Source organism: Delphinus delphis, chromosome 9 (genome assembly GCF_949987515.2).
Source record: "Delphinus delphis chromosome 9, mDelDel1.2, whole genome shotgun sequence".
NCBI lineage: Eukaryota > Metazoa > Chordata > Mammalia > Artiodactyla > Delphinidae > Delphinus > Delphinus delphis.
In genome coordinates this window covers 52827044-52850156 of record NC_082691.1, presented here as the reverse complement: position 1 = coordinate 52850156, position 23113 = coordinate 52827044, and the positions used below count along the sequence as shown (strand labels likewise).

General features: G+C 38.1%; 1 protein-coding gene across 4 annotated transcripts in view; it reads left to right on the top strand.

Moving 5' to 3' along the window:
• The window catches only part of CDK14 (cyclin dependent kinase 14), a 609402-nt gene that overhangs the window by 474771 nt on the left and 111518 nt on the right, over window positions 1-23113 (top strand). For all 4 annotated transcript variants that reach the window (XM_060020565.1, XM_060020564.1, XM_060020563.1 and 1 more), the window contains 2 exons: window positions 1564-1627; window positions 19873-19921. In XM_060020565.1, the coding sequence (XP_059876548.1) occupies window positions 1564-1627; window positions 19873-19921 (113 nt within the window). The remainder of the gene's footprint in view (window positions 1-1563; window positions 1628-19872; window positions 19922-23113) is intronic.

Below are 23113 nucleotides of genomic sequence, written 5' to 3'. Positions count from 1 at the left end.
TATCTTACAACTCTTGGAGCCCTCTCTCACCTATCGCCTTGCATCCCTACCTAGCCCATCAATAGTGTGACCTTGTTTATGTAGATCTGCCTGTTAATGTTAATTAGTGCTTGCAAGAACTGTATTGTCTGATCCCCTGAACACTGTGTTCACACCCAGTGTTTCAGTGAATTCCGTGTCTCAGTGAGGAACGTAATACATGTGTTTATTAACCCTGATTCGCAGGAGCAGGAAGCAGTGAGTGAGTCACTTGCTGTATGTGTGCCCCGCCTTGCCTTCACAGCCCTGTACCCGCTAGGAAGTCTATGCATAAAGAGCCAGAGCTCTGTATTTCCTTATTGCCTAGTAGTATCTGCTAATCCTCAGAAATGAGTGAATAGGTGTCATTTCCCCCCATGATGTCTGCCATTCCTCCAGCTTTGCCAGCTTCTGGCTTTATCTCTTCCCCTTTCTAACTCATTTGACTGTCATATTGGTCCATCGTAGTCTGAGTTACAGCATTTGGCACTGACCCCCAGATCAGGGAATCCCTATGGAAAAAGTGGGTGGGCTGGATTCTCCTCCATTGCCGGCACCTCCTTGACCTGACCCCATTTTCTGTGGGTGCTTTGAATAGTATCTGATCCTTACATAGTGCTTACTGCATACCAGGTAGTATTCTCACACAGGTGAAAAAGGTGCTGTTATCATCATCCCTAGTTTACAAAGGAGGAAATTGAAGCTCGATGAAGTCCCATGGCTAGTAAGTAGGGGATCAGAGGAGTCTGTCTCCATGATCTGGGCTCTTAAACCTTTCATCTCCACTGTTCTCCATCAGTGATTTACCATGATCATTGAGTATAATAGCAATAGATGATGGAACTGAAAATTCGAATAAAGTGTGCTCGTTATACGTGAATCGGAATTGCCTTTTAATGCCTTTGACCAGATCAAACATTGTGGGGATAGAAAAGTAGATGCGGAAAGAAGCTGGAAGTATGGATAGAGAGAGACAGTGTAGGGAGAACAGTATTTGGGGATGAGGAAACTATATATCATGTGACTAGAGATGTTAACTCTAACAAATAGTATGGCCAGTGAAGAATGTGAGCATCCCAAGCTGTCTGTTCTGCTTCTTTGAAACATTCTGATGCCCAGACAGAGGATGTGGGGGAAGAAATGACAGAATTCTTAGAACTGTTAAATGATGACACGTCTGATACTAGAGTGAAGGATAAAAGCTCATGAAAGAATCATGAGGGACACATACATACTTTATTCAGTTCCATGAAGATGACAGCTCATTCTTTGAGTCGTAAGCCTGCTTACTAAGTTTGGAGTTGATAAAATGCAGCAGATTTAACTTGTCTTACCGCATTCAGCTGCATTTGTTAAAACACAGACATTCAACTTGGGTGGCTCTTTAGCTGGGTTTGTTTTACTGAAATAAAATCCCTGGCACACGATAATGGGGGAAAAAAATCCAGAGTTTCATCATATGCAGTGTACTGTTTTCTGCACTGGAGAATCTTGAGTGCTTTGGAAATAATAAGTCTGTTTCCACAATTTCCTGCTCTCCACTAGGTTCTTGGAACGCCAAATGAGGACACGTGGCCTGGAGTTCATTCTTTACCACATTTTAAGCCAGGTATGTTTCACTCATTACAAATGACTAAGTGCTTCTGCTATGAAAAGGGTGAATATATAAATATTCCCCCTCGAGCTAATATATTACCTGGGAAAATTCTGGTTACTTTTGCCATTGTGTATTCAACCTCTTATTGGAGTTGTCCTTTGGTTTTCACAGTTTATTTGTTGGCAAAGATAGACTGAATGACAACCCTCATGAGAGTTTTCCACCCTATGTTCTTAGTTTGATTTGACTGGCTAATCTTGAAGTAACCTTTCATTTCATCATCAGTTAGACTAGCATCCATGTCTATAAAGACAAACTTTAAATCAAGCTACTATAATCCATCTGTGTGACTTCTAGTAATAATACTAGGGAAAGTATTACATTGTAAAAAGGAAAAATCATATTTTTATTTATTTTTTAAAACTCTAGTAATACATGATCAATTAATTTGAGTTTAAACATATAAAATGTTCTGTATGTTCAACATTCCATCTTTTTTAATGTTAAATATTTAAACCCCTAAACCAGAAAATCTGAGGGAAAATGCAGAACTTTTATATAAAATAAGTTGTCACTTTTTTCTTACCAGTAGGTGGCAGTCAAGAAACTCTCAGTTTTAATAATTATGCTTAATGGAAGAAGAATCTCAAAATGGGCTATTTGATTTTTATAGGAGGGATGAAAGGTTTGGAATTTAATAAAAATTAGTGGAATGAATTATTGTAAAATAATCTTTTTGTTTTTTCTTCTTTTCTTGTTCACAAAACATGGATTATAAAATGCAGACCTACCATTAAATTACTGAAACGGATTTTATGGAAGATCTAATAGTCCATTATTTTATGAGGGAAAAGAGCTATGAATAATTACTGTTACAGGATCCAAGTATATTCTTTTTCTCCCCTTCCTGTCTTTTGGGGGACCATCAGGAATAAGTTATCAATCCCAAAGAATGACTGGGTTTAGAAACTATTGTTACTCTTAATATTTTTCTTCTGAAAGTACACCATGTGCTGAGAATTCTTTTATTTTCTTTGGCTGCCCCAAGGACCCTTTGCACTTTTACTGAAAATTCTAAATAACTTCTATGTTATGAAAGACTATAGATACTTAATTTAAGATGGATTTTTTTTCTTTTTCTTTTTTTTTAACTAAACAAGAAGCATCCTCTAAGTGCTCTCACTAATGGATTTTAAGTGAGAACACAGCTCTTTATAAACGTTCCAGGTGTGGGTTCATAAAGAAGCCTAACTTCCTCATGTTAATATCTAAAATCTTAAGTCCTAGGGAAATAAAGCAGAGGAGAATGTGAAAAGGGTGTAAATGAATAAAGTTGATGCAGAAAGGAACAATTAAGATAGTCATTTGGCCCACCAAGTTTCTAGAGGAGAAAACATGGAGTATTTGGTTTATTTTGGTGTGAATAGAATTTATCTTAATAAGCAACACACAAAAGCATTTTTTAAATGTGTCTGGAAAGTACTATGATGTAATGCAAATTGAACTAACAGATTGGGAACTTCATGAGATCAGAGGCTGTGACTAGTATGTATTTTGGTTCAATGAATGTCTGCTGCTCTGAATTTTATTGAATGTTTAAAACACATTATTTATGTGACTCTTCTGGCAGGCATATATAAATTAGGGTGTGTGTATATATATATATATATATATATATATATATATAAGTTATTAATATTATGTACAAGTGCAACCACAGACACATAACATATAAAAGGTAATGGGGGTCCAAAAGAATAACGTGTTTAGATGAATGTAAGGCATGGGTGCTGACTAGCAAAAAAGATACTCCAGGCAGTGCTTGGTGCTTGTGGATGAGAGTAGATGTGGTAAATGCTTCCTGAGTTGCCCTGAGAGGAGTCAAGGAGAGACAAGATAATAGACTGAGGCAAAGGGAGCAAATCTACGAGCCTTTTCATGCAGCACTTAAGCAGACCCATCAGGGGAGTGCTGGGGAAGAAGATACACGTTCCCAGAGGAGAAATATTAGTGCCAGGGTCCACCTGTCCCACCCCACTTTCCACCTCTTTATTCTACCCCCAAAGAGTGCCTTAGAAAGTCTGAGGGAAAAGAAGAAAGTCTGAGCCATGAGGACATACTTTTTTTGCTTTGCTTGATAGACTTCATTTTTTAAGAGCAGTTTTAGGTTCATAGCAAAACTGAGCAGAAGGTGCAGAGATTTCCCATACATCCCCTGCCCTGACACATGTGCAGCCTCCCCCCTTATCAACATCCGCCACCAGAGTGGTACATTCGTTACAGTTTGATGAACTTAAGCTGACACATCATTATCACCCAAAGTCCATAGTTTACATTAGGATTCGTTCTTGGTGTTGCACATTCTATGGTCTGTACAAAGTATAATGACATTTATCCACCATTACAGTATCACACAGAGTAGCATCACTGCCCTAAAAATCCTCTGTGTTCTGCCTGTTTATCCCTCCCTCTTCCCTAAGCCCTGGCAACCACTAATCTTTTTACTGTCTCCATAGTTTTGCCTTTTCCAGAATGTCATATAATTGGAATCATCTGAAAAGGATGTTGCCTTTTCAGATTGGCTTCCTTCATTTACTAATATGCATTTAAGGTTCCTCCAGGTCTTTTCATGGCTTGATAGCTCATTTCTTTTTACCACTGAATAATATTCCATTGTCTGGATGCGCCACTGTTTATGTATCCATTCACGTACTGAAGGACATCTTGATTGTTCCAGGTTTGGGCATTTATGGATAAAAATGCTCTAAACATCACTGGCAGTGGGTTTCAACTCTTTTGGGTAAATACCAAGGAGTGTGATTGATAGATGGGAAAAATTATACTTTGTCCAATTTTTGAATAGATAATAAATTTAAGCAATTCAAAGTATCAAACCATATAAAAAAGGAGCACAGTACTAAGTCTCCCCACCCTGTCTGCCACCTGCCTACTTCCCCAGAACGATTGCCCCAACCACAGGCCCCCACTTATTAGTTTCTGTTATGTTTCTTTCCTTTATGTAAATATAAGAAATTATGAATATATATTTTCATAGTTCCCATATTAAAAACAATTTTGGGTCTTGCTTTTCTCATTAATGCATCCTGTAGGTCCTCTCATGTCACTGTATAGAGGAGGCCAGTGTGGCTTCCCTCTTTTCCTGCAGCCACATTGTTTTACATTGTATGGATTTAACCTGTTCCTAGTTATGGACATTTGGGTTGTTTCCAGTGTTTTTGCCATTATAAATATTATAACCCGTATACACACACATAAATAGGCGCATCACATCTGTACAAGTATATCTGAAGGATAAATTACCAGAAGTAGGGTTGAAGAATTAATAAGTATACAGTGACCCTTGAACAGCACGGGTTGAGCTGTATGGATCCATCATACGTGGACTTTTTTCATTAATACCCACTACAGTACTCCATGGCGGTTGATTGAATCAGGGATGTGGAACCACAGATACCAAGTACAGACTATAAATTATAGGCAGATTTTCGACTGCAGAAGAGTCAACGCCCCTACCTCCTGTGTTGTTCAGGGGTCAACTGTATACAATTATACTTTTGAACACTTCTGTCAAATTGTTGTCCAAAAGGATGGTACCAGTTGGCTCTGTTACCAGCAATACATGAGGACGCTGATTCTCCACTCCACGCTTCTTCTCCACTCCAAACTTTTCAATTTTGCCTGTTAGGTGACAAAAAAAATCTTAATATAATTTAAATTTACATGCTTCTTTTATGACGAGGCTGAGCATCTTTTCATATGTTTCAGGATCACTTGTATTTCCTTTTCTGTGAGCAACTAATATCTTTTGCCAATTTACAGTAGAGTTACGTGTCATTTGTCATATTCTTACTAATTTCTAGGGGTTCTTTATATATTAGAGAAAGTATCATTTTTCTATAAACAAGTTTTGCTTCTCTGGAATTTTAAAAAATGACTCTTTCTAATTTTTAAGGAATTTTGAAAGTAATCCTCTCATATCTTACTAGTCTTGTTTAACTTGTTTTGCCTCAAGAGAAAAAAATTCTGTGTTGGCTTAGAACAATTGTTAAGATTTTAAAAGAACAACTAGATAACAACTGGGATTGATTCTTTAGAATTTAGCCTGTATGTGTCCTCTTCTGCACTTATATTTATGCTAACACAAAATTCCTTAACTTCAGCTTATTCCCATAGCAACCAGGCAGCTGGAACAGGCCACAGCTGCATAAAATAAATAAATATATGTGTAACACACACATGCGCACGTACACACACACGTGTGTGTTACATATAATAAGAAATCTAACCTTGGGAGCTGCCACTTCCCCATCATTTACTTCTATTTAAATTTCTCTCAAAAGAAGTGGGAAATGGGTCTGTGTCTTCTTTGAACCTGATTGCCTTCTCACTTTTTTCCTCACCCTCAGTTTCTGTGGTTTATGGTCTCAAAATTAGGGGTCTCTCCCTCTCTCCCTCTCCCCCTCTCTAGTCCCTCTCTGTCTTTCCTTCCCCCTCTTTCCCCCTTCTCCCCACCTCTCATACTAGAGTGTCTCCTTCTATCTCTATCCTCAGGATGCTTGCTGTGGGCCAGCCTCGGAGGTGAAAGGTGACACCGTGGTATTCTTAGCACTTCAGTAATTCTGTCACCTTCGATGAGATTCATCACAGGCCAAACCCCATTCTCTATCAAAAAGTAAGAGTCTACTGCAAAATTACTACATTTTCCCTTTCACTTGTTTCATAATGACTCACTACTGGGATGCTTTTGCGTAATGCCCTCTGCTCCATTTCCTTCTGGGATGGGAAGAGCCTTCCCTGTGTGACTCCCAGGACCACTTTGCCCTGCCTGCTTTGCCCTCGGCTACTTTATGTCAACAGAGACCACATGGCTCATACACCTCTGGTGAAGTGGTGCTTGGAATTCTTTGTTATAAGACAGACTTAGCTTTAATATTTTTTAAAAACACATCTTGGGTATGTATTGGAGGGGTTGTTTGGGATTTGTAGAATTGTGGTAGCCCCAGATCAGGGCAGAATATAGGTAGGCATTTGAGGTTCTCCAGACTAGTAGAATCAGGGTGAGGGACTGAGAATTCTGAGAAGATTTTGCAGTTTCCTACTGTCAAGGAAAACCGTTGGGCTGCTTGAGCTGGGAGTAAGAGCGGTGTTTCGGTTGTGCGGTAACTATTTAAGCAAATTGAACATTAGAGCCGGAAGAAGTTCCAGGGGGCATATAGCCCTGCTTAGTTCTTTGTAAGGCTAGGAACCTGAGGTCACAGATGTTAAAGGACTTCCCCAAAGTCAGTGTCAGAGATGAAAGTAGATCCCAGGAGGTCTCCCTGGGTTTCAGTTCAGTGCCCTTTTTTTGCAGCATGAATCGTGGATGATCATGCTACTGCATCTGTATTACCATTTCTCGTTGACCTTCTTCTAATGAACAGTTTACTGACAATTAGTCTATCAAGAAAGTAGCAAAAAAGTAGGAAGGATCTGAGCTCTGTACTTAGTAAAACATGGACCCATAAACATCACTTTGTATGAAATACTTTGGCCCCGAAATAACATGTGGAGTCCATGTATGAAACTTTTTTCATCTCTTAAATGCTTCCAACAAAAGGGGCATTCAACAACTATTTAATGACCAGTTGTTACTCAGGAGTTCAGCAAAGGAAGGCACTGTAAAATTCAGGGAGAGAAAAATGTTGCTAGACAGGAAGCAATTAAAAGTAATGAAATTTAGACTGAAATAATTCTATTTTTCCCAAATCAAGCAAGGGAACAGAGTATTTCTAAAGTGATTATATTATTCTGAAGAGAAAGTATCTAATCCAAAAAGCAGTTTGATTAAGGAAAGTTTGTTAAAGTCAGAATTTCTTGCAACAAATTTGCCGTTGGAGGCAAATTGCAAAAAGGGAGTATTTTAAACATTCTATGCCCCAAACTAAGCTCACAGACACACTGATCTTGAAGGCAACATATAAATATGGATGTAGTTGTACTCAGACTCTGTAATGAGGTGAAAAACTTCTCCTCAATTCCAGCTATTCACAGGCCTAACTGAGGCCCCCAAACTAAGTAGATTCAGACTTCTTAATTCCAGAGGGAAGATGTAAATTTTTTCAGAATACCATGATGGGACTTCCCTGGTGGCACAGTAGTTAAGAATCCACCTGACAATGCAGGGGACACGGGCTCGAGCCCTGGTCCAGGAAGATCTCACATGCTGCGGAGCAACTAAGCCCATGCGCCACAACTACTGAGCCTGTGCTCTAGGGCCCGTGAGCCACAACTACTGAACCCACGAGCCACAACTACTGAACCCGTGTGCCACAACTGCTGAAGCCCACGTGCCCTAGAGCCCATGCTCCACAACAAGAGAAGCCACTGCAATGAGAAGCCCACACACCACAACTAAGAGTAGCCCCCGCTTGCCGCAGCTAGAGAAAGTCCACGCACAGCAACAAAGACCCAACGCAGCCAAAAGAATTAAAAAAAAAATTTTTTTAATTAAAAAGAAACAGAATACCATGATGATAACACCTTACGTTTTATGTTGTATTTTATTTTATTTTTTTTATTTTTATTTTTTTTTTTTTTTGCGGTACGCGGGCCTCTCACCGCTGTGGTCTCTCCCGTTGCGGAGCACAGGCTCCGGACGCGCAGGCTCAGCGGCCATGGCTCACGGGCCCAGCCGCTCCGCGGCATGTGGGATCCTCCCGGACCGGGACACGAACCCGTGTCCCCTGCGTCGGCAGGCGGACTCCCAACCACTGCGCCACCAGGGAAGCCCTGTATTTTATTATTTACAAAGCATTTCAACATATTATCTCAGTTGGTATTTAGAATAACTCCTGAGTTATTATAATGTTATTGTCCTAATACTGTTATCCCAATTTACGGACAAGGAAACTGGGAGACTGAGGCTTGGAGAGATTGTGTGGCTTGTCCAAGGCCACATCTGCAGTATGTAGCGGAGCCCAAACGCAAACCCAGGCCTGCAGTCCCTGGCCTGCCATTCTTACGGATGCCTGCCAGTCTCTTTAAGAGAGCTTCCCTGTCTGCAAACATAGGAGTATGATGAGGGAGAATTGTCAGCCTCTTCTCAGCCCTGCCTGGTGGCATCTTGGAAAAGATCTCTATATATCTTCTTGTAGGTACCAGAACCCACCCTCCACCTGCTAAATATGGGTATCTTCTTTGAAACTTGTGCTTCCAATAAATTGTCCACTCCAAACACCATCTGTGGGTGTTTAGTTTTAAATGTACAGTCCTTGGTACATATTATGGGAATTGCCCAGTTCCATGATTTGCACACCAGAGGAGATCTGAACCTGTAGCCTTTGTTCACACTCTGGACTTCCCCTAGTCTGATAGAAGGTGATGGAAAAACTGCGGAAGCAGTAGAAATTGTTTGGTGGGATATTCAGTGCAGGGCGGTTGAGAGGAGGGTGGTTTCGTGCCATGATGTTGCCCTGCACAGACCACGCCTGCTGTCAGGAGACACCTGTGGACATGCAGGGCCATCTTCCTTCCTCTTCCAGAAGCATCCCGTCTGCTCCCTCCAGCTCATGGAACTCCTATGGACGTTAAATGAGATAATCCATTTTTACGTCCTCTTCATTACTTTTTACATACTTATACTTTACCTATTTTTAAGAAGATTTGAGCTGGCTGTGTAATTGGTGTAAAAGTGCTTTTAAACTGTTAGGGGCATGTAACATACAAAGTAATATTTTGTACCATTTATACTGTGTCCTCTGCCCGGTGTTTTCTTTCCCACTTTATGCTTTACCTCAAGAATCTTTTTATATGTCTTTTTTTTTTTTTTGAGCGATTGATAGCAAATGTAACGGTCATGGGTAACATCTGAATGTACAAGGGTGTAACTATGTGATGGTTATAAAAATCGACTTGAAAAATTAATCTGCAAATATATGGCCCTTATCTCAGATTTTATTGCTAAAAACCTATGGGTCTGCCTGTCCCAAGGCTCAGGACATTTAGAGCTCTCTCCCCCAAGCATCAACCACCACCTTCTTCAACTCTGCCGTTCTTCATCCTACCAGTAAATACCACTCCGGTCACATAGTGAAAAAGCCAGTTAATTAGTAAATTTATAAAATAAGTGAACTTTATAGAGCAGAGGAAGTTAAAACAACGTTAAGTGTGACAAGAAGGTCAGGCTGTCTTGACTTTCATACTTTCTGATTGTGGCAATCATGCTGGGGGTCACTGCTGGCTGAGAGCAGGGGAGAAAATGCTGGAGTTGAGTGGCCACGTTTCAAGCAGCAGGAACCATGCGCCAGATACTCTCATGAGCTCAGATTCTTAATAAGTACTCGCTAGGTGGCAGGCAGCATTGTAGATGCTGAAGACACAGTCGTGAACAAAGCAGATAAACCCGTTGCTTATGGGGCTTCCGTGCTAGAGGGGAGACAAATAGTAGACAAATTACAAATCAGTGTGGCTGGAGAAGCTGACCACGGACAGAGCAGCAGGGGTGGGTCACTGAAAGTCAAGGTGAAGAGCTAGGATTTTATTTGAAGTGCGAAAGGAATCAATGGAGGGTTTTTGAGCGGGGGAGGAAATTGATGTTTTGTTTGCAAAGGGACCTACTGTCTACAAAAAGTCACAGACCTATTTCAGAGATGGTAAGGGGCTTCATCTCAAGTGTGAACTCCTCTTGATTGGTAATTTCTGCCCACAGCTCTGGGCTGAGAATGGTCTGTAATAGCAAGTCCTGGCTCAGGGGAAATTATTCTCACACCAGTTAACAGTGATGCCATAGACATGGGGCATAGGTTTTTCCCAACAGGTCCATAACCGACCAAGGATTTGATATGCAAAAAGTCATACGTATAGCCAACGCTATAAAATAAAAATTTTAAATGGCCAAAAATCATGATAATTACTGAAAAATGTAAAATAATAATTCAGCTCTTCCCCAGTGGGCAGACCTATGGGGGGAGATATCTTTATAAATTGTAGATATTCATTTCAGTGCAAAGCAGGGACTATCTGTACTGACTTTCTCTGTATCTGCTTGAAGAATTTCCCATTTATTTTCACTAGAGGGCATCACAAATGATGGAGACTAACAGTGTCCAGAAAATGCCAGAGAAAATGTAGTGAGATTAAATTTTCAAAGAGAAATGAAGTTCTTCTGATTGCAGCTTTATTGAAAACAAAAGCAAAAACAAAAAAATCCTTAGGTATACTGGTTTCATTACTTCTACTCTTGCAATTTTGAAAAATTCAGTTTGGGAGTTATCCACACCTCATCGCGCCAAAGTTTATATAGAATGCCAGTCACCAAACAAACACTTCTTCAGTAATTATGCTCCCTCCCACCCCAAGAGGATTAAAATCCTTGTAATAGTGTCCAATTTGTGTGATTTGGTTACAATCATATCTAAGAAAAGAATTAGAATTTCAACCTATGAGTGGAAATCAGAATAAATGAAGATACAGATCATTTTCAAGGTACTGAAAGAACTGTTACCAAAGAGCTTGGGTAACCCAGCTTTTTGGTAACAAGTGATAAACCGGGAATAGAGTCCTGATTCAGCCTCTGCCACTAGCCTGGATCATGGGCTCGTCAACTCAACCTTTCTAACCTTAGCTTAGTCATTAGTAGAATTTGTAGAATTTGTAGAATGAAGTGGTCAGACTACCTGATTGCTCACATTTCCCCTAGAAGGTGCTGAGTGCTGTCTTCCTGATCTCTTTCTCCCTGTGGAGAGTTTGGATGGAGGGATGGGTCAGGATGCATGGAGAGTGAGACACAAAATCATTCTTCTCCTTTCTTTTCTGGGAGCCGTAAAGCTTCAGTCTCATTTGTGAATAGTACACTTTAGACTGTGATAAATGCCTAACTGATTAAACTTTACTTCTCTAAAGAAAAACATCTTACCGAAAGAGAAGTGTTCCATGACTTTTAGGTTGAGAAAGGTGTGGTTGGTTTGAAGACCTCAGCTGGGAATATGCGCTCACAAACCCATTTGTATGTCTGTTGGAAAAACCAAATGCCATAGGAAGTAAGAACGTTTAACGTACAGAGTAGATGTTTGTTTCTAGAAGTTGCTCAGAGATTGCTCATTTTAAAACACACACCGTTGGTAATCGAAGGATGATTTGCTGCAGCCAGGGCAGGGCAGGATGCTGCAGTCTCCTATTTTCAGGACTGAAGATGGCTACTCAGCATTTTAAGGAAACCCCTCTGCGTGACAGCAACAGGGCAGTGAGATTCTGTTACATGTTAGCATGTCACGTCAGAGCCTCTCGCTGGTAACGCTGGAGCTGTGTGAAATCACAGCCGTTATATATATGAGGGACAGCAAGAGTTTTAAAGCTGTGAATTACAGTTGTGCAGACATACATCTTATTTCTAAAATGCCTGTTTGGATCCCTATGCTTTTTTGGAATTGACATATCTAAAATCCCCATATTTTGGAACAAGTCTAGCCCTCTCTGTTTGGGATAAACTGTCGTCTACTGTGCATGAATTCTGCTTTACTCTGGTCTGAGAACCATAGATGGTTTAAATCCACCTTTTCTATGTCTTGGTCAGAATATCAGCTGAAATGTTGACTGCTGGCTTGGTTTTCCTTATAACCATAAGAAAGTCACATTTGCATAAAAATTCTTGTGAATACTTGTAAATAGATTTTCTTCCATTGCTGGCCCCTTAGTATTGGATCCCATGATTCATTGTAGGCTACAGATGACCTTGTATGTTTTGTGCACTGCTGGGTCCACAGTGCCTGGCAAACAGGCACACAAGAAATATTTGTAGAATGAGTGAGAGAATGAATGAATGCTCATGTCTTCTAACCTTAAAAGATTGAAGGCTATTATCTGTTACATAAACAAGTAACTAAAGTGATTGTTGGAAGCATCACCAGAGTGATTCGTGACTGTGTTTATTGTTCATCCTCATAAAGGACCGGACTCTTTTCCCTCCACTGAAGCAATCCTGAGAAAGGCTTCAGGTTTAACGCCTCCACCAGATGATAGTCTGGTCACAGCTCTTGACTTAAGTCATTACTACTTTCTTACAAACTCAGGAGAAAAGAGTAAATGCATTTGTTAAAATGCAAAATAATCCTAAAGAATTTAAATAGTGAGTAGTTGAATATATAGTTTAGAGGTGTTCATTATAAAATAATCAAACATTTACTGTGGCATTTTGGACATTACTCTTTCTTTTAATTTATTTTTTGGCTGTGTTGGGTCTTCGTTGCTGTGCGTGGGCTTTCTCTAGTTGTGGCAAGCCGGGGCTACTCTTCGCTGCAGTGCACGCGCTTCTCACTGTGGTGGCTTTTCTTGTTGCAAAGCACAAGAGAAGCTCTAGGCGCATGGGCTTCAGTAGCTGAGGCACTTAGGCTCAGTAGTTGTGGCTCACGGGCTTAGTTGCTCCACGGCATGTGGGATCTTCCCAGACCAGGGCTGGAACCCGTCCCTGCATTGGCAGGCGGGTTCTTAACCACTGCACCACCAGGGAAGTCCCTGGACATTACTCATTTTTGTATTGACTTATAGTTATTCCATGATATTATTTAAAAATCAGATGCTATTAAATCCATTTGTAAAAGATGTACTAAAGTTTGAGACTTTTAAAAAAATTTTTATTATAGTTGCTTTACAAGTTTGAGACTTTTAAAGATCTTGTCTCTGTTGCCACCCCTCCTTTCCATGCACCCCTCCCCCCTAAAAAAAGAAAGAAAAGTGTTCTTACAAATCCTGCTTTAGCCTTTCAAGTCCTTTGAACATATTGGGTTAGGCAAAAAGTTCGTTTGTTTTTTTCCGTAAGATGTTACAGAAAAACCCGAACGAACTTTTTGGCCAATCCAGTACTTGGGGGTTTTAATTGATTGCTTGATTTGACTACTTACTCATATGTTTCCTTGTTATTGACGTTAAAAACACAGCAGTATCTTATAAGATCCAAAAAACATTGGTGAGAAGGGGATAAGGGTATTAAAAATTAAAGTTACTTTCCTAGAGTATACAGTACATATATATAAGCAAATGAGTAAATTCCAATTTAGGTTTTATCTGTTTTCACACTGCCTCAAGCCATTTCAGGTTTAGCTCTTTTAAGCTAGGAAACTTTAGAATATATAGCATTGTTCTCCAGTGTTTTCCTGTGGAATCTCAACGAATTGCTGTGTATAAGCATGGCAGTTTGAGCAAAACCCTTCCAGCCTCTGTCCCCTGCCCCACCATGTTACAGAGTTAGTGATTTCTTCTTCTCTACCAGCTCTCCTCCCTGGCCGCCCACTGTGTGCGACCATCCTCTGCAGTGTCCCTGCAATAAGAGGAGAAGGGGAAAATCAGCCTGCAGGTTTAAATTAATTGCCCTTCTGTTATGCTGTGAGTTAGTCTATGCTTTAAATCACGGCATTCTAAACTTCTAGTTTAAACATAATTGGAAAGAGAAAGCTGAAATTAAAATAGTGACAAAATAAACCTAACTGGAGGAGAACAGTATAAAACACTCCTAATCAAATACTCGAATAATCTGTTAAAATTATTCATAAGCAGTTGACTATTTTATTAAATACACCTGTTACTGTTTTGGGGCACTAATTTAAGCACCTTTTTGTTTCCAAAACTTACCTAGTGAAATTAGGTTGCTTACATTCTAATGGAACATTGCTTTTACTCATGATGGAAATCGTTTTAAAAATAGAATTTAAAAAATCTAATTATAAACGTTACGCATGCTCATTGCAGAAAATGTTAGAAATAGCTCCATTTGAAATTGTGTACTTGGACAGTTAAGATCTGAAAGATGTTGTATACAAGAGATTAGGTCCTGTGTGTTACTGGAGCCAGCTTCAGATATTTGAGTTTATCCTGTCTTCATTTGGAAAAGAAAACAGATGGGGTTAGTGGCTCTGCCTCTGTGCTTCCAGGGGACTGCGTCCATATCCACATTGTAGCATTTTCACCCTGTGTTGGTAATTCTGTATTTACATTTCTGGGCCACTGAACTGTAACCGGGACGTCCTCATTTTTGTGTGCCCATCGCCCAGTGCAGTGCCTGGCATACAAGCAGGTGCCCAGGTGACATCTGCTAAAAGAATTAAGAGTTTATGTGAGTAGTGACAGAAGGTAAAGGTAGGAAGACTTTGTTCTTCCTTATTTTTTCTATTTTCATATGGCATGTTTCTCTATCAATTTTGGCTCTTTTATGCGTAGCTAAAACTGACATATTGTATTTCTGAAAAAAAAAATTTCTATTAGCATATCCTGTCAAGCTCTAAATAGAGGCAATTCTTAGAACTCATATTTATGTGCAGTCATTAATTGCTAAGAATAATAATTTACTTGTAAATCCAAGATTGTATTAATTTTGTCTGTAATGGAATTCTTGTTCTTTCCTGAAATCATAGCAAATTATTAAAATTGCTTTGTGGGGAGTACAAAGTTAAGGAGATCAAATTTGTTTTACAAGGACATTTGATGTAATTATTTTTAAAATATATCTTGCTTTTTATACCAGACTTTTAGATAAAAATAATTTCTTAAACCTCTATAAAAAACTATTCTTCCCATTTCTCCTTTCTTTGTTAGTTAATTCTCAAACCTAGAATATGCCTTTACATTTCTGTTCTACACCAACTGACTGAATTATGTTGGGTCTTATATAATGCAATCTAGTAGAGAATAAATTCAAATGTTAGGCATTCTTTTGAAACAAATAAATACATAATTGTTGGTGAGCACTTTTGCCTGTAGCTGTAGAACAATGGATATTTGTAATCAGGCCTGCTCTTCAGCTAATGTACACTATTTCCCCTGGTAGTATACTCTCCAAACAGAAGCCAGAGTGATCCTTAAAAAAAAAAATTCTAAATCATATCTTAAAGGCCACAAAGTCTGTGTGAGCTGGTCTTCTGCCCATCTCTCCTGGGCTGTCTGTCTGCTCCAGACACCCCATCCTCCAGGCTCACTCTAGCCCTGCACATGCCCTACTGGAATGAGAGCTCCCTACAGGCAGGAAGGTCTTCTGTTCGGTTCTTTCTCTGTATCTTCAGCTCCAAGAGGTGTACCTGGCTCACAGTAGTTGCTCAGTAAATAGTTGAATGAATGAATCATTGCAGAGATTTCTTTTGAATAAACTTTGTAATTAGAGATAGGAACCTGAGTGTGTTCTTAAATTTCTTTTTGTTCTTTTTATCTAATGGTATTTTTATACGTGAAACATACCATAACAAAAGCAATATAAATCACTTTCTTTTCTTTAAAAGCTTATAAATCAAAGCAGACAACACTAACAAAAGGCACCAACTAATACCAAGAAGAATTAAGCCTATTAAGTATTAAATGATTAAGAAGAAATGAGATCAATATGAAAAGGAGATCATTTAATTTTACTGGAGGATGTACACACAAATCCTTTCTAAATGGAAAGACACAACATATTGTTATGTACAAAGATTTTATATCAGCCTTTTCGGATAAATATACATTTTAATGAAACTCCAACCAGATTTCCAGTAGGAACTTTGTTTATTGTGTTGGTTGACTTTTATTTGCAACTCATGTTCCTTCATCACCCAACCTGAAGTGTCCCTCTCACACTAGTCACTCAACATCATACCTCCGTGTTTTATTTTGCTAGAACACTGTCTTGTCCCTCAGCTTTATTGAGTTATAATTGACATAAAGCACTGTGTAAGTCTAAGTTGTAAAGCACAGTGATTTTATATGTGTATATATTACAAAATGATTGCCACGATAAGTTTAGTTAACACATCCATTACTTCACATAGTTTCAATTTTTTTTTTTTTTTTGAGTGAGAACTTTTAAAATCTACTCTCTTGGCAACTTGCAAATATTCAGTGCAGTATTGTTAACTATAGTCACCGTGCTTTACATTACATCCCCAGAACTTATTCATCTTATAACTGGCAGTTTGTACCCTTTGACTACTTTCACCTATTGCCCCACCTCCAACCCTGTGCCCCACCTCTGACAACCACTTCTGTTGCCTGTCCTCTGCTTCTATGAGTTTAAGTATTCTTTAGATTCCACCTAGAAGAGAGACCATACAGTATCTGTCTTTCTCTGTCTGATTTATTTCTCTTAGCATAATGCCCTCAGGGTCCATCCATGTTGTGGCAAAATTTCCTTCCTTTCTATGGCTGAGTAACATTCTGGTGTGTACATGCTCCACATCTTCTTTATCCATTCATCCATCAGGGGACACTTAGGTTGCTTCCATGTGTTGGCTATTGTAAATAATGCTGCAGTGAACACAGGGGTGCAGAAATCTCTTTAGTTCCCTTCAGATATATACCCAATTGCTGGGTCATGTGGTAATTCTAGTTTTACTTTTTTTGAGAAAACTCCATACTCTTTTCCATAATGGCTGTACCAGTTTAAGTTCCCACCAGCAGCGCCCAAGGGTTCCCTTTTCTCCTCATTCTCACAAGCACTTGTTATCTCATCCCTTCAATAACAGCCATTCTAACAGGTGTGAGATGATATCTTATTGTGGTTTTGATTTGCATTTCCCTGATGATTAGTGAGATCAAGCACCTTTTCATGTACTTGGACATGTGAATATCTTCCTTGGAAAAATGTCTCTTCAGGTCCTTTGCCCATTTTTTAATTGGATTATTTGTTCTCTTGCTAATGAGTTATATGAGTCCCTTCTGTATTTTAGATATTAGCTATTTTTCAGATATGTGGTTTGCAAATATTTTCTCCCATTCTGTACCTTGCCTGTTCATTTTGTTTATTGTTTCTTTTGCTGTGCAGAAGCTTTTTAGATTGATGTAGTTCCACTTATTTATTTTTGCTTTTGTTGCCTGTGTTTTGTGTGTTGTATCCATAAAATCATTATGAAGACGAAAGTCAAAGAGATTTTTCCTGGTTTTCTTCTGTGGTTTCAGGTCTTACGTAAGTCTTTAATCCTCTTCCAGGTTTTGTGAGTGATAGAGGTCCAGTTTCATTCTTTTGCATGTGAGTATCATTATTTTCCCAGCACCGTTTATTAAAGAGTCTATCTTTTCTCCACTGAGTATTTTGGTTCCCTTGTCTAACGTTGACCATATATATGCATGAGTTTATTTCTGGGCTCTCAATTCTGTTCCATTAGTCTATGTGTCTGTTTTTATGCCAGTATCATACTGGCATATATATGTACCATAGTATGTATATTACTATAGCTTTGTGATACAGTTTGAAATCAGGAAGTGTAATACCTCCAACTTCGTTCTTCTTATTATTGCCTTGGCTATTCGGGGTCTTTTGTGGTTCCATATGAATTTTATGATTGCTTTTTTCTGTTTCTGTAAAAAAATAAATGCCATTGGAATCTTGATAGGGATTGAGTTAAATCTATAGATGCCTTTGGGTAGTATGAACATTTTACCAATGTATTAATTCTTCCAGTGATGAGTATGGACTATCTTTCCACTTATTTGTGTCTTCTTCAATTTCTTTCATCAATGTCTACAGTTTTCAGTGTACAGATCTTTTACCTACTTTGCTGAACTTATTCCTAGGTATTTTATATTTTTTGATGGTATTGTAAATAGGATTGTTTATTTCCTTTTCAGATTAATCATTATTAGTATATAGAAATGCAACCGATTTTTGTATATTGAATTTATGTCCTGCAACTTCCCTGAATTTGTTGATTAGGTCTAACAAGTTTTTGGTGGAATCTTTATTAAGATCTTCTATATATAAAAAAATCATGTCTGCAAACAGCAACAGTTTTACTTTTTCATTTCCAATTAAGATGTGTTTTTTTTTTGTTTGTTTGGTTGGTTGGGGTTTGGGTTTTTTTGTTTATTTCTTGCTTGATTGTTCTGACTAGGACTTCCAGTAGTGTGTTAAACAGGAATGGTGAGAGTAGCCACCTTGTCTTTTCCACTAAGAGTTCTGCCTTTCACCATCCAGTATGATGTTAGCTGTGGGCTTGTCATATATGGACTTTATTGTGTTGAGGTATGTTCCATCTATACCCAAAATATTGAGAGTTTATATCATGAATGGATGTTGAATTTTGTCAAATGTTTTTTCTGCATCTATTGAGATGATCATGTGATTTTTATCTTTCATTCTGTTAACATAATGTATCACATTTATTGATTTGCATATATTGAACCATCCTTGCATCCCAGGGATGCATAATATAAAAGAGACATTATTTTTTTATTGCTGGTGGGAAAATGAAAAGTAATCTGTCAGCAGCTATTAAAATGTGAAATATGCATACCATTTGCCAGGCAGTTCTATATTGGGGAATCTATTTGACAGAAAAGAAAGCATCAGTATATAGACATAGATGTGCAAGGATTATTTATTGAAAAATTGCTTTTAAGAAAAAAAGGGGCTGGAAACTACCTAAATTTTCATCAGTAGGAGAATGGTCCAATAATTTATGTACTTCTACCCTATGGAATATTACACAGATTTAAAACAATTGTTACATATTATTTTATTCGAAGGACTATTCACTATATATTATTAGATGCCTAAAAAATTTCAGAGAATGTTTATTGTACAATGCATTTAAAAATTAAAATAGCATATATATATATTTGTATATATGGATAGATTTGTATTTATAAACATAAATATGTGGAAAGAGACATACCAAGCCATTAACAATTGCTATATCATCAGGAGTGAAAAATGGGGAGCAGGAGAAGAGATTATTAATGTATATTCTATGCCACTTTATTGTCTAACTTGGTAAAACAAACATGTTGTGTTTTCATTTTAAAAATATAAAGATTGTTCAATGGTAAATGTAAGTATACACTATAGGACGTTGGTGGTTTGGCTTTGAGTATGTGTAAATGCCATATAGTATAAGCAAGGAGAACCAGCACTACTGTGTTTGGTCAGAGATGTCTTCATAGAAAAAACAGCAGGTTTCACTGGACCAATGTGGCAATATTCTTCTATAAATCTACCTACAGTTTGCATATTTGGAATTTGCATTTCTTTTTTCAACCCATTTAAAACTTAGTTATTCTAAGAAATAATTACTAGGAAACCAAATTATGAAACAAATCACCCTAGACAAAAGAAAACAATGCTTCATTGTTTAAAATGTTTAGCTCTTCGTGTTTTACTCTTTTGTTTAATCTAAGGTGAAGACATAGCATGTCTAGCATAGCTATGGCTAAATCGAACAGTAGCTTTTTAGAAGTTTTTTTTTAACATACTGGCAATATAGACTTTTGAAACAAAGATTGTTTATCATTTTTCTTTTTCATTTCAGAACGCTTTACCCTGTACAGCTCTAAAAACCTCAGACAAGCATGGAATAAGTAAGTTTTTTTATACAGCTTATACTCGTTCTCTTTTTCTCTCTCTTAATTTTTAAAACTCTCTTGATAAATTTGTCATGACATTCTTTCATTTGTTCACCCAGTTGTCTATTCATCCATTCGTTTAACCATTAAACAGTTATTAAGCCCTAACTGTGTACCAGCCCCCATGTTCCACCTGAGCCAACACTCTGTGAATTTGGGTTCCCAGAGTTGTTAATCCTGAAATTCACTGTGCTCACTCTTCTTCTAACTAGATTCCAAGAAATGTTTTAGCATCAGCAAAATAGCATTTCTTAAGTACAATATATCAACTGACTTTCTAATCTAAATAATGTTGGTGACAACCTTTGAGCGAGATAAAACTGATCTTTCAAATGTTTTTAGTTTACCTATTTTTCCCGTGAGCCTTATTGGGAAGCTAAGCACACGTATCACTTGGAATACATGGACTCTGTTTATTTAATCTCTCATCTGACCTTGTTGAAATAGCTTTATTTATTGGTTTCTAAATTTGATGACATCTGAAGATCTGGGTGTCTCAAGTTATTCAGAGGTCTTTTATAGCAAGCCAAACTGCTAGTAAATCATTGAAAGTTGGGAAGCAGAGTAATTGAGTCACTCTGACTGTATCACATTTCAAGCATTATATTAGAGAAAAGGTAACTAGATCTGCTTTGATTAAGTAAACTATAATTTGTCATAACAAAATTTTGTCTATGGGGAATTTAGTGTTATTGTCTCCCTTTTTACCGTTATGACATGTTTAATTTTAGATGCCATCAATTATGGAACAAATAAGAAAAACTTTTTTTTTTTTTTTTTTTTTGGCTGTACGCGGTCCTCTCATTGTTGTGGCCTTTCCCGTTGCGGAGCACAGGCTCCGGACGCACAGGCTCCGTGGCTGTGGCTCACGGGCATAGCCGCTCTGCGGTATGTGGGATCTTCCTGGACCGGGGCACGAACCCGTGTCCCCTGCATCGGCAGGCGGACTCTCAACCACTGCTCCACCAGGGAAGCCTAAGAAAAACTTTTGATAATAAAAATGCCTTTAATCAATGCTGTCAGTAGGTAACAGCAGATAGCTTACTGTGAGGAACTCATGGAATGAATACATTAAAATCTTCCATGGATTATTTGAAAGATTTGGCAGTTTATTTTGATTAAATTCATACTAAGAAGAACACACCAGTATAATTATTTTTGTCTAACACAAGACTTCGTATTTTCCATTTGAAGGGTCAGTTCTTAATATCTAGAATCTCCCACAGGAAGCATGCCCTCGGCTGGGAGGGAACATTCTCTATGTGTTCCTCACCCTTTTATCCTCCTTCACCCTAACTTCACTGATCAGTGGTAACACATTTTAATTAAGTGCTTTCATATACCAGGTAATATATACATATAACAGTTCCTGTCTTCGTTAAATGATCAAACACATTTCTCACAATTGCTCAAAAAGTTTTGTGCCACTAACCACTTTATGAAACAATTCTTGACAAAGCCATTGAATCTCTAACCCTTTCTCTGAAGTAACAGGAAAATCTGGCAAATCCACGCAGAGTGACGTTTGTGGAGAATAGCCTCCAATTTAGCTAACCCTCTTGTTTCCTTCCTTCAGAGGGACAGGACTAGAATGATGTCCAAATCACCCAGAAAAATAAATGGCAATTTTTATCCACTTAGAGTAGTCTACAAAAGACAGGATGGGGGAGGGGGAGGTCTGTAGACGATGCTGAGTGATAGTTCATCCACTGTCCCCTTGTGGATGTGACCCCAACAGCATTTACACCTGGCCCACTCCAGCTGTTCATTTTCGCAACTTGTATTCAGCACCTGTCATCTGTATGCCCAGACGAATGGCCTTTCTTGTTCAACCATTGGAAGTGACTGGTGGGATGCCTCTCAGAGAAGATGCTTTTGTCCATTTACATTACTCTATATCAGGAGAAACTAGGTTATCTCATGTCTTTCCAAAAAAAAAGACAACTGAAGTAGTATTCAAGCTTTGCGTTGCTTTGCTTCATTCTGACCACCTAAGACCTGATGCTTTCCTTTCTGTGAGAGGTACTGTTCGTGTCACAACAGAAGTAGTTAACTTCATTGACAAAAATCAGGCTGTGTGATCCTCTGGTGTTGCTGCTTTAGAAATTTTAAAAGCTGTGTGCATTGTGCTCCATCTCTGAATTTTCTTAAAAGACGCTAGGTTCAGTAAATACGCTTTTACTTTTGAGGGCAGATAGTTCTTCAGAATATGATTTTTCACAAAATAAGAACACGGTTTCTCTTTAAGATATCACTTCAGAGATATTTATTATTTGCATTTTCCATGAACATAGGATTTATATTTTTTCTACCAAAAACAAGGTAAAATACTGAAGGAAATATTACATTTTAATGTAAAGTCTTCTAAATCCATTGATAGAATTGTAGTTAATATCTTTCTTTTAATTTCTACCATCACATATGCTTTTTAAAAGCCCGAGAATTAATTCAAAGTCATTTAAGAGAGTCCCACCCTTCGATTTCTTTAAAAATATTTTAGAGAAAATATTAAATGCTGAGCTTGAAGTAAGGTTTTAAAATTATAAACATGACTTGTTTAGAACCATGCTATTTTCAAGTCCCCATAAGTCTTATTCTTTCGTTGCCTTAAGGATTTATTTCAGAAAAAGCTAAGTAATAAAATCATCACTAAAAATATTATAAAAATATGACTTTCTAGTATCTGTTTTGTACTGAACCCTTAAAGCGAAGCTATAGCCTCCAGCCAGTTCTAACCCAATGCAATTTAGGGAGAAGTGAGAATTCAGACATTAATTATATTATTGATTCTTCCTACAGACCGACTTGTGACCTTGTAACCATCATTGACATTTCAACAACTGTCACTTCAGAGTGGGGTCTAGATTCGGAAGAATTGCATTTAAAGACTATTAAGCAAGTGCTAGCTTTCTTCCTACTGCTAACTAATTTGTTTGTCAACAGCACAATTACGAAACCAAAGTGATTGGTAAATTCTCTTGTACAGCAGTAATAGGTTCAAAATAAAGGGAACTAATTTGCAAGGACTAATTTGAATTCAATTTAGATAGGTTAATATAAGATGGGCAGGTTAATATACACATGTAAATTGCTGTTCAAAATTAAGTAACAATGTTAAAAATATGTATTAACACAGCTGTTGAAGCT